This window comes from Egretta garzetta, unplaced genomic scaffold, assembly GCF_000687185.1.
Source record: "Egretta garzetta isolate BGI_Z169 unplaced genomic scaffold, ASM68718v1 scaffold447, whole genome shotgun sequence".
Taxonomy (NCBI): domain Eukaryota; kingdom Metazoa; phylum Chordata; class Aves; order Pelecaniformes; family Ardeidae; genus Egretta; species Egretta garzetta.
Window position 1 is genome coordinate 1,080,856 of NW_009260397.1, and position 12,850 is coordinate 1,093,705.

At 40.1% G+C, this 12,850-nt stretch overlaps 1 protein-coding gene across 3 annotated transcripts in view; it reads left to right on the top strand.

The window, feature by feature from the left end:
• The window catches only part of LOC104130143 (lysine-specific demethylase 2B), an 86,482-nt gene that overhangs the window by 7,028 nt on the left and 66,604 nt on the right, over positions 1–12,850 (top strand). For all 3 annotated transcript variants that reach the window (XM_035898557.1, XM_035898558.1, XM_035898556.1), the window contains exons 2-3: positions 2,792–2,885; positions 3,802–3,955. In XM_035898557.1, coding sequence (XP_035754450.1) covers positions 2,792–2,885; positions 3,802–3,955 — 248 coding nt within the window. The remainder of the gene's footprint in view (positions 1–2,791; positions 2,886–3,801; positions 3,956–12,850) is intronic.

Consider the following 12,850-nt stretch of genomic DNA (forward strand, 5'->3'; position numbering starts at 1 on the left):
CAAGCAGCTGCATGTTTTAAAACCCTAACTGAGGCTGTGCAGGGAGATAAAGTGGAGTATGCAGGGATTGGATGTGGTAGCAGTTGTGAAAAAAATTAAAGTTGGGCATCTTTTGCATCGCCTGTTTTTTCAGGGTGTAACTCCAGTCAGATTATCTCCCCATGCCCTACTTGGGATTGTGTTCCTGTAACCCACTTTACCTTGCTCTGGCCCAGAGCACTGAAGGCAGGGAGCTGTGACCAGAGCACGCAGTGGGATGTAGTTTCTAGATTTCTTTCAACATGGATGCTGTGTTATGGCTTTTTTTTTTTTTTTTTTTTTTGTTTTTTTTTTTTTTTTTTTTTTAGCTTTTATTTTTTTGTTTGTTTGTTATGGAAAAACCTGAAAAGTTGAGTCGTTCCCCAAATTAGCAGCTGTTAGTGATGAGAAGCTGCTCACTGAGGTTGGAGCCGAGAGGTGTATAAGATTAGCTGTGGCATGGAGCTGTGCTGGGACCATGTGACTGCGGTGTACATTGGAAGAGGAAGCTGTAGAGGTCAATGCAAAGGCATTGTGCCAGACTCTGGCAACAAGGGAGATTGCTATATGGCGGAAGATCGCTTTTTCAGGCTCCTGAGCCTTTCGGTAGCTCTTCGGGTTGGACAAAAGCGGCTCTGTAAGATTAACAGGAGAATTTAAATATGGAATGGCTCATTTGTGGATGGAAAGAAAACCTGTTTGTTTTTTGTTGGTTTTTTTTTTTTCTCCAAATGCTTTGTAGGTTTTTATTAATCACCATATGTGTCTCACTAAAACCACCTTTATTGGAATGGAAATTGTTGTGTTGAGAGGAGTTTCAAGAAAACAGGGAAAATGGGGAAAAAAAAAAAGTTGCGTGTTCAGTTATATCTGCCTTGATGTTTTCTCACAAAACTAAATTTTAAGCACTTTGATTTGACAGAGAATTCAATCTGTTTATTTCCTCTCTGAATGCAAACAGATCGACAGCTTCAAGTTTAGATTATTGACTACTGAGGAATAAATAAAACCAGCTAATGCTTAGGCCATTTATGCTCTTTCAGAATATCTTAATATGAACGGGTAATTGTTGGTAGGTAGAAAATTTTTGTTGGTGTGATGTGTTTTACATCTGACCTCTTGGAAACTGAAAATAATTGATTCCATAAGAATTTGAATTTTTCACTTTAAAACAACATGAACCTCTAATACTCAACACTGCCCACAAACTGAGAATTTCCATGTTGTTTTTTTGTTTTATGAGCAATTATTCAATCTGTGACTTTTTGCAGTTTGGCTGGAAGGAAGGCAACTTCCTTTCTGGGCTTCTTTTATTGTTTTTAAATTGTATCTGACTTGTAATCAACAACATCTTGGTAGAGAAAACATAAAAGAAGACATTAAAAAAAAATGTATTTGGGAGGGAAGGACTCATATTTTGAAATGGAGCATATTGAGAGTCTAGACAGCTTCTTGGCTAGCTGTGATTTTTGAAGCATCTGAAATACCCCAGGGGCAGAAAAAGCTCTCTTCCTGCTTCTGAAGGATTAAAAAAAAAAAATAAAATCCAGAGTGGGCAAGAGGAGAGACATGTAATTGCACAAGGAGAGGTTTTAATTGTGAGATGAAGGCGTAGGACCTTTTTTGAAGCCCACAAATTGACTGTCTTCATGACAGCATTGCGTATCATTCTGTGAACTCCGGCTCGGGATGTGGTTGCTAGGCAGCGGGCTCTTATGTACCTATAGTCTCTCTGATTTGCCAGCCTTCTGCAGACACATGGTAAGGTCCTTTCCAGCCTATCATCTAGAGGGACTTCTGCACGCCTTCTGCATACTGCTGAGATTCTCTCTACCTGAATGTGATGAGAAAAAGACACAGTTAAATGAAACCTTTTTTCTTTTTTTTTACAAATCCCATTCTGGTACTGTTTCCAAAACCCCCCCCCTCAAAAAAAAAAAAAAAAAAAAAAAAAAAAAAAGCCATGAAACGGAGACCGGAACAAGGAAAAGAGGTTAGTGGGTTAAGTGGTGTGTGTTTCCTGCGTTTGCAAAGGTGCCTATAGTGAGAAGGGCGGCTGTAATTCGGCCATTAGTTACAGATGGTGGCTGGAGGCTTGAGATTCATGCAGCGAGATGAGAGCTCTTGTATCTCTTTCCAGTGATGCCGACTTTAAACTGCTTTGAAAACCTGAATCAAGACGGCATTAAAAAATAGTGGATTTGATACTTAGTGATGCGGCCAGCTGGTTCCTTTATGTATTTTAATGCAGAAATGCCTAGAAATGTGAACAAAAAGGAGTTAATTTGCCAAATCAGGTTTCTGTCCCCCAGTCCTTGCAAAAATGGCATTAATGGCAAGTAGGTAAAGAACATGAAGGAGGATTTAAAAGCAAATTAGATTTTTCAAAACTTTGCTCTTTGAAGCAATTTGTATACAACTTTTGGAGAAGGTTATGTCTCTCAGGTGGTGAAGGGAGAGCATTAAACAGATCACCCCGGGGACTGGCAGTGGCATAAGAAATATTTCTGAACAGCATAACTTTTAATGTTTTTCCATTCTTTAACTCTGAAAGCTTTTGCTCCTGTTGTATGAATAGCAAACTCAACCTTTGAGATACGCGTTTTTCAGCGGAAACTTAGTTATAGTTACTTCATGAGGCAAACCCTAGTACTATAAATGAAGAAACTTAATTGGTGGAAACAGTATCGCACATGCAGTTAACCTCTGCAAATTAAGACGTGAAAAATACTGTTTCAGACTGATTCATTTTTGTCTTTCACTCTGCTTACAGGTACTGTTTGATGAGTGTGAAAGGATGCTTCACTGATTTTCATATTGATTTTGGAGGCACTTCAGTGTGGTATCACGTTTTCCGTGGGGGGAAGGTAGGTGAATCTTGTTTGATATTTATTTTTATTTCTCTGTGCCTATTATGGAAGGAAGGGTTTGCTTTCTTTTCTTTTTCTTTTTTTTTCCCCCGTCTTTTTTTGGGGGTGGGGGGGCTAGTCAGTGATCAGTCTGTTTCAGCTAGCTTTGTTGATATACATGCAGTTAGCTGAACTGGAAGGACACCATTCACCTTTATGAAACAAAGGGAGTGATTTATTTGAAATATCAGATGTTTTATTTGTTGGTGGTAGTGTGTTTAGGCTTGTTATTGCTGCACGGTTTAGAAGTGTTGTGCAGTGAATACGTGGCTGTGTGTACCCTTGTTGGGTCAGAGTGCCCTCACAAGTCTCCTTCTGCAGCTAGAGCTTCTGTTTCCTTTTTAGAGATTCCATGTTCCTTTAGTGTGCACATGCACGCTATGCTTGAACTGAAATATTACAGGATAGAGCGTTAAAATATACAGCTTGCATGGCTACATTCACATCTTTATTGGTTTAGGTTGCTTTTCCCAATTCTATTATAGACAGCGTATGACGGGAACTGAAATAAATACAGCAGATTGAATATCTCTGTGGTACAGATACTGTCCATCTATATAGTCCAACGAAGTTGTACTATACCGATGCATTGTTTTGAACTGAAAGCAAACTGTGCAGACATCTTCTGAGTAAGATGTTTCATTAAAGAGAGATGACAACTGGCAGTTACCTTGCCACTTGCAGCGCATGGACTAATTGCTGCTGCTGTCTGTTGTGTGCCCCTGTGTACAGCACCTGGAAAACGTGTTTTATGCAGAAAGCAGGCTTGGTGTTACGCATTCGTTTGTCTAGCACATGATAAACTTGTTGGAATTTCTCAGCTATTTATTTTTGTTGGCTGTTGGTAATGGTTAAATCTTTGTTTTATTTTTAGATCTTCTGGCTGATTCCGCCTACTCTGCAGAATCTAGAACTTTATGAAGAATGGGTTCTCTCAGGAAAGCAAAGTGATATCTTTCTGGGAGACAGGGTGGAACGATGCCAAAGAATTGAGCTGAAACAAGGCTATACATTCTTCATTCCTTCAGGTATCACTTTTTAAGTAACTGGTTTTGGAATCACTGGAATTGTTTGACTAATGGTTCTCTGTAAAACAGTCCTTCACTTCTAAACCCAGTATTGACCTCTTTATTTACTGTGGCAAAATGAAGGCAAGGGACTGAATGCAGTTAATATTCCAGAAATTGTCCCATCCAGACTGTTGAAATATGTACTGTGAGGAAGTGTGTGCAGTGATTGCTTGTGCTGTACTGGGGTAAAGGAGAGAGGACTTGGGTCTCTGCAGCTGTCAGTCTGCTACTTCTCGGCAGTCATACTGACTTTTGCTATTGTTAGCTTTCTTGGAAAAAGACTCTTCTGTTTTTGTGATCTCTTCTTGCAGGTTTCACCTGCAGTTTAGTAACCTACTTCTTTGCCTCTGTCTATAGCCAGAGGTGGGTCTTGATTCCCTGATGGAGCTCAGTGGAGATTCCAATACATGGAAGAGCAGGCGCTGTGCTCCCTCAGGGTTGCTACTTGGAGAAACAACTTTATTTTACTTGTCATAACTCTTCAGAACTTCTGCTGGTGGAGATTGTGCTCAATCTGGACATCTTCCAGTAGCCCAGCCACACTTAATTTTTATTGCCCACCTCAGTAGCCACTTTGTGTGATTCAGGCTCTTCTTGCAAAGCAACCAAATAGTTGCTGCTTTGAAGGCTGGTGACTTCAGGCCTTTCTGCTCCTGCCTAAATTGGATTAAGGGTGATTCAGTCTGTAACACTTCTCATTTAAGATGATACCAGGCTTTGCTCTCTTTGACTATTGTGGGACCGTAAGTTTGTCGATAGTGATATAACACGTTGCCTCTGTCTAGCGGATCTTACCAAGGAAATAAATATAGGTAGCCTTTCTATGTGACAGAAAGACAGGTTGGTAGTTGTTCAGCTCTAGAATTACTATGTGGAGATAGGATTATTATTTTTTAATCCTGGAGACGGAGAGAATGCAGGTCATGCGAAGACAGCAACAATATTCTTGCCAACTAGGGAGCATTATTAGTATCAGCTGAAGGCCACAAATTTGTACTTTTGTAAGTATTTGGTAACAGTCAGCCTAGGAGGTGATGGGCAAAATGACTTTGAGGGTGGAGGAGTTAATCCATTAAAGGAATTGGGTCTTCCCTTGAAACAGGTCAGGATGTGCTGTTACTGTTTGAACTGGGTGTTTGAGTGTGCCTGTGCTGTTTGCTTAGATCCCGTTACTGCATCTTCCTATTTATCTTCATTCCCCTGTGAATAGCCTCCTACGAATAAGACTTTCTGTATGTTAGTTTAGTCATGCTCAGCAGCTGGAATACAGCAAGTTGTGGGAGCTTGTGCAGGACATAACTGTAACATGGTGGCTGAAGCGAAGCAATTCCAAATGTGTTTTTTGACTGTAGTTTCTATTTTCTTAGGAAAGCCCAAAGTACAGAAATGCCAATACCTCAGACGTTTTAGGCTCCATGCCATATTTAAAAGGCATATATGAATAATTTTTCTCTAAGCACCTCATGGATTCAACTCTGCTGTATTTTGTTTGGAAAACTTATTTGCAAATCTGTTATTTATGTGAAAGGGCATTATTTCTATGTTTGTTTTAAAAGTATGGAAATGCCTAATTAAAGGCTGTTCCAGGTCAGTGAATTGAGTATGGCTGTGTAAACCAGGTCAATTCGTACGACCTCTTTGCTCTGGTTTGTGCGCGTATTGCATTATTAATGTTTGAATGTGTTTTGTATGTACTTTATAAGTGTTCATAGTGTTTAGGTTCTGACAACGGATACCTGTAAAACCCATACTTTAAATTGAACCTGATAAACTCTTGACTAGCCTTAACTCATTTATGAGGAAAATACCTTCTAATTACAGGTCTGGTCACAGAAAGTGTAGTATGATACAGTGCTCAGCTGAACTGTGGATGTAGAACGTTTCAGCAAAGGACCTTTTTCATAAAATATCCTGCTCTGCTCCTGTTTTCAAGTAATTTTTGGGGGTGGTCTTAGAAATGATACTATACCATCGAAGTGTAAGGATGAAATAGGTAGAGAAGGCTGTAATAAGACACACGAGGAAGTGAGATCATAGGCTTGTGTGAGATGGAAGGTTTCCCTGAGAATCTAGGATCAGCAGTAGATCCAGTAAATCCCTGAAATTACAAACCACTTGGACAAGAATGGAGATTATTCTTACAGAAGGCATAATTATAGTGCTCACCAGGGCCTTGGGATGTTTTCCTCTCCATCGCTGCAATCATCCTTTCAGGATTAAGTTTAAACCAGCCAGTTTCTACCTGTGCTTCTAACTCTGCAAAGCACTAAGAGGCATGATCACAGCTGTGGTATCAAGGAGAAATTGAGTAAAGTATTGTTAGCATAGTGAGTCGTTATGGGCCAAGGCATGTCTTGCAACATTTTAGGAGTCTCTCCTAAGTATGGGGTGAGGGGGATACTGTTTCTGGGCCCTTGCGTAGGAGTCAAGCTGTACTCCTGATGGCCCCATAGGACTTCTCCAAACAAGTGATGCACCGTTACAAGTTCTCACCTCCTACTTTACCGGTTCCCACTGATGAGTCAAGGATGATCAGCTCTGGTAAAGTCTGTGGTAAAGTGATAAAATAATCTAGGAATCTGGCCTTTTCCTTTAATATAATTGTCTAAACTGATGTCAGCATAATTGTTGATTGAGAGATATACCACATTGTACCTTGCTGAGGTATATGGCCAGATTTAGATTCAAGATACTAGAACAGCTGAAGGTTCAAGAAGGGAGGAAGCTATAGTTGCTACCTGTGTCAGCGAATAATTTTTTTTTTTCTGTAGATATCTTGAGTGTTGTTTTACCAGGATGGGAGAGAATTTGTCCCTATACAGGAAGACATTAGTAAAGAATGGTACAGCCCTGGGGTTTTTGCACTGTGTATGTTTCCATGAGCAATGTTTAATCTTTCATATGGTTAAGTGTTCAACACAGATGAAATCTGGTCAAGGTAACGCATCTCACTCTGGTATAGTGGATGCTGCATATCTGACCCACTTGCCAAACAGAAGGGAAGCTCTTGTAGAGTGTGCTTCTCTTTTTCAGGTGTGACCTGGAAGAGGAAAAGCATAATTGTAGTGCTTGGTTATTGTCTCAGTAGGGAAACAACAAAATTTTACCAGTCACAATCAAATCTAGAGCTTATCCAGCAGCTTTCTTCTGTACCGTGTGTGTGTCCAGTGATAACTTGGAGGGAGGATGTGTGAAGTGTTTGGAGTCCATCGTGGTGGTGTTGTGGAGAAGTTGTTTAGTTAACTTTCATCACTGTGCTAGGGACATGCAGAACCAGTATTGGGGCAGAATCCCTCAGATTTCTACAACTCAGTATTATTCTGGGCACATGGTTGTCTGCAGGCACTTGTTCTGTTACATCCTGAGTGCTCCTCTACAGCCTGTTTGAAAAACTGCTCACTGAGTTAATGCCAATGATGTGTTATGTTACACAGTTTTCTAATATCTTTAGTGCTTCTCCTTTTACTTTAAGTATTTTTCTCCTTTTACATTCCTGCATAACTTCACCGGAACCTTTTCTCTCTTCTCCTCTTGCCCTTCACCTGCTACTCCAATCTTTATGCTCTATAAATCATCATCTATCCTTGCACTTGTTTTTTGCAAGTGGTGCATTATGCATCGAATTCCCTTCTGTCTTGATTCTCTGAACATCATGTTAGTTTCTCTTGTGTACTCCTAAACATCACTGCTGTTACCTAAACCCAAGTTCAAAACTAAGCATACACAAAATGAAAAATTCATCCCTTTTCAATCTACTTGCTCTTCTGAGTCTTTTAGTTTTGCTGAGTATGTCATTTTGATTGTAAGTGATGGAGCTCTGACATGGATATTGTACTTCTCCTCCCTTCGCTGTTGTCCTCTAGAAACAAGATCTTGCAGTTTGAAGTATGTTAAACTTTTTTGCTTTTTTCAATTTCCTGCCAGACCTCTCTTTCAAAAAAAGGATCTTTTTCTTCCATGGGTGTGTATATATGCTTGGTGTGGACACTTGCACTTGAAATTCAAGAGAGTTTGCACGTGTAAAATTGGGACATACAAAAGCAGGCCAACTAGAAGTCTCTTGTGGAAAATTTGTCTTGCAGTATTTGTCTTTCGTTAATACTGTGAGGTAAGAGTATAATCGTTATGTGTCTTGAAAAAGTGAACTCAAGCCAGTTACGGATTGTTACTGATAATGTAGTCTGCCAGAATATGGGTGAACTTGGCTTTTCTTCTCTTTTTGTGAAAACTGGTTTTGCTGGCCTCCAAGGAAGTTGCCACACTTACTGTGGATACAGCCTGATTCCAGGGTTTGCAGTGTGATTGGTCTACAAAGTTTGCAAACATACTGGTTTTGGTTCCTTTGGGAGGAGATGACTAATACTACCAAGGGTTACTCTAATCATCCTCTGTTTCTTACAGCCTTTTTCTGAGCCTCTGTTGCTGGTCAGAGGCAGTAGGCTCATGAGCAGGTATGCTTTTGGGTTGACTCTGCATGGGTGTTCTTGCTGTAGGCTTCCCAAATACGTAGCTTTAATGTGCCTACACTGAAGAGATGAGATGATGTGATGTGTGTGAACTGGTAGTTGAGAGAGCTGTGTTTGTAGGGGAGCACAAATCCTCAAGTAGTTGGGCCATTTTGGGTGACTTTTGTCTATTCCTGAAATCTGACAATAATGCTCCTAGCAATAGACCACTACATGGTCTAAAAAATAATGGTCCAAGAAGTCACTGTGCATTTTTTATTTCTGAAAATTGAATAATGGACTTTCGTTAGATATTGTAGAAGACTTTTGCAGTGCTGATTTATTAGGCATTCCTATGATCAAATCCAGACAGGGTAACTTACTGTCAACTGGACATGGTGTTCTATTCTGGTTCCTCTTCAGACTTCTCAGTAGTGTTGCTGCGTGCTATTTTATAACAGTTGTGTTTCACCTCAGAGTTGGCAGTGTTCCACTGAGGAGTAAGCTGTTTGGTTTACTTCATTTTTCTTACATTCTTTATAATGTACTTTGGGGCCTTTGACATGGAAACATGCTACTATAATCTCTCTTAATTTCTTGAGAGCTGAAGAATGAACCACAGCATAACAAAATATTCTTGTTGGTCTGTGGTGATTATTATGGTTATGTGAGAGTGCTCCAAAGTTCTTGTTTCCAGTCAAATGCAGAAATAATGACTTTTCTCAGATGAATGTTTTTGGGAAGGAGAGTGGATGGAAAGTGATGTTCTGTGCTAGACCCTAGGCAGCTATTTGCAAGGATTCAAAGCGCTTCAAATACTGTACCAGTGGTTATCAGTAGGATTCTGCCTATTACGAGTGTGCGGTCTTAGGTCACCTCCGCTATGTCAGTTGGTATTTGACGAATTATTATGTAATGGGGCCAGAAGGTAGCACATAGTGTTTATATCAAGGAGAATGACAGGCTATTAAAATCTGACTGGTAATTTTTTTGCAGGGGGTTGTGCTAGGGCTGCATAGCTGCCTGGCTATTTTTGGTTGCTGCTCACTTTTCCCATTTTGGGAGTTTCCACTGACATTAATGGAAGCTCCTTGCCTGGAACCTTTAGGGACCAAGCAATGAAGATCAGTGGAGAGAATCGGTGAGGAGAGTTTTTGCCTCAAGTGTCCGTTTCAGATACGAGATGACAGCATAATGTTGGATTTTTACTTCAGTTGCTCTGCAGTGCTCTACCTAATTCTTATCAAATGATGCAAGATTGAGTGTTGCTGGACTTGTAGTACTGGGGTAAAACTATTATAATTTTTTTTTTTTACTTTTAAAATGTAAACATGATGTTTCCTTGATATTTTTGGTCGTGGACACTATTATGATGCAATCATTCTTCTTTAGAGAGGAGAGAAATTATGTCTCATTTGCTGGCAATGCCCACTGTAAGGTTATCTCCTTAGTCACTTTTTATTTATGAGACATATTTGTTTCATTTTTTTTCTACCCCAAGTTGCTGTAGAATTTCAGGAAAATATGTATGCCTTCTATATCACAAAGCAAAATATCTGTTCCGTTACTAATGGAAACAGATGCACCATGGTTTGTGCTTGGAGCTTGTGCCCTGTTTGCCCCTTAGCTTTGTAAGTTAATATTCTTTTCTGTTATTCTCAGATGGATGATTGCATCCTTGAAGATACAGTAGGAATTTGCAGGCCCCTGAAATCTTCTAACAAGTTTGCAATGTTTAATAATACTTGTTTTATAAAATTCAAAAGATAATGAGATGGTATCTTTCTTTAACTGTTCAGAAAAGCTTTTGTTACTGTTAATTTTACCTTTTTGATTTAGTAGAGATGATAACATCTAAATATTCAAGTGTATTTTAGGAGTGGTGGAATAATTTGTAACTGTAAATCAGCTGAGAGTATTTCTGAGACTCCTGAACAGAATTCCTGCTCAAAGTTGGCTTGGCTTCATAAACTAGGATTGTTTGGGGGAAAGAAAAAATACTCATTAATCACCAAGAACTGAAATAAAAAAGATCAACTTCAGAAAAACCGTAAGTGGACAGTCTTCTTGCTAAGGCTTGAAATGAGGGTTGTGAGCAGTGACTATGCAGGGTCTGTGCTCCCAAAGCCATCTATCCCCATTTAGCTGAGCTCGTTGCTGGCGTGGCTGGTGCCTGGTCTGAAGTGCTCTGCTCACAGGCCAGGGCTGTGCAGTGGCTGTGCAGGAGCCGCTCTGCCGCACCAAGAGCATGCTCCGGCTGCAAGCTGTCGGACCAGGCTGCGAAGGAAGAATGGGCTGGCACCACGTTCACTTAGTCGTTACCACTGTCAACACAGGCTGGTTTGAAACTGGTCACCCATGAGGAATAGTTTTCTAATTCATGACTAATCCTTGAAGCCACGCAGTACATGTCTTTCTCTCATCTATAGGATTTAATTGTAGCCTTAGATAATGTTTAGCAGGTGCTTTTGTTTGTGTCTTTCAGCCAAAAATGAAAAATATCTTATTCCACTGACTTTTGACTTTTTCAGTCCTTAATCCATTTGTTCTGATACTACTACAGTGCTTTTTTTAGCATTCAGGATAAAATTAAATTTGTGGCATTTTATTCTATGTTGCTTTCCGCTTCTTTTTTTTTTTTTGAGAATATTACAGTTTTTGAGAGTATTACCAAGAAGAGAGGTATCTCCTGTCTTGTGCTAACCCATGAAACACAGAGAGGGCTGTGCAGTAGTACCAGGGTTTATGTAAACAGTAGAAAGCAGTCACTGAGGACAGAATTGATGACACTTGCTTCAGAGATGTCTGTATTGGAGGCTGTGTGGCAAATTTTTGCTGTGAGAGCTGAAAGATGCAAACATACATGAGCAGACATGACAGGCTGTACAGCATGGAGTGACGTCAATAGACCTGTCAATTCATCTGGCGAAAAGTAACAGCATAGCTGAAGGCGAGGCAGGTGGGATGTATCGGTGTGGATCATATTAAAGCAATCCCCTTGGCCATCCTTTTTGTCTTACGCATACGTGCAGCTTGCTCCTATTCTGGAGGTCTATCTTCCTCTTTAAAAACCTTTGTAATTGGGAAACTTAGAAGATAGGTGTTCTTGTTTGCAGTGGTCACAATGAACATTCATCCTTAGTTTATTTCCGAGTTGTGCTTATATCTAAGCTGTGGGAATGAATTGAATGTGCCATCCAAGCTTATCTGTTCTTAGAGCTCATTTCCACAATATATTACCCTCATGGAAACTGTTTCCTGCTCATCTCTGTTTCTTCCTACTTCTACTTTTCTGGTGCTGTTCTCTTTGGTTTTTCTCTGTACACAGCCTTGTTAATATTAGAACAGGAGGTGTTTTTTTTTTCCTTGGTAACATCTGTGCCAATCTCCCTGTGGTTTTCTACCTTCTCAGTTCTCCATCTTTTTTCATGTAATCTCGCCCATAGTGTCCTGTGTCCCTGGAATACACCTCTTGGTGCTTGTGTCCCTGTAGTTTCTATATTGCATGTACATTCCTTAGGCAAGTTGAAATTATTTCGGGATGCAGTGTGACTGAAAATCACTATACAGCTGAGTGGCCAAAATCGATCTTATGAGCAGGTGACTCCTCTGACAGGGCTGCGTCCTGTAGCTGGCAGAGGGGCTGTGAGCTGGATCCTGCATGTGGGAGCACATGAACTGCTGGGTATCTGGGGATTCCTTGGGGTTTAGCTGTGTGCCTAGCTCAACGCTGCCCAACAGTTAAGGGATGGCACCCACAGGCATCGTCCTTATCAGTCTGTGCTCTATGCCTGGAAATCATCCTACATGCTGCTTGGGGTAGGAACTTCACTTCCAAGGACTTTACAGTTAATGACTTTGTTAGTTGCTTGGTCTCTTGTTTATTTTTATTTTCCCAACCTTGATAGATTTTAGCCCATCATTATTACAGGGTTTTGCTATTGAGAACTGTGTCATAAAAAGCAGTTATTTTCAGTCTTGGTATTAGAAATATGAGCATCTTGAAGGACCTGGTGTTTACTTTAATTTTGCACCTCTATGAGCTCTTCGACAATACAGGATCAAAACTATATTCATGTTTGTTGTTAGTTCAGAAGTTAGGAGTTGAAGGTAGTAATGAGTTTAGACCTGGTTTATAAATGTAAATAGGAATTAAATACATTATCCGCAGAAACAGAGGTTGTGTCAGGTAGATACTTTATGGAAGACTTTAATTTTGCACCTCTACGAGCTCTTCAACAATACAGGATCAAAACTATATTCATGTTTGTTAATCTTTCTGTTGAGGGTTTGGCATATCTGGAACACCATTTGTTGGAGCATTGGCTAAAGCCAGTGATAGATCCTTTCACGTTTCTCCCAAAAATCGTACCAAGGAAGTCCAGCAGGTCTTATCAGGAAGACCCTT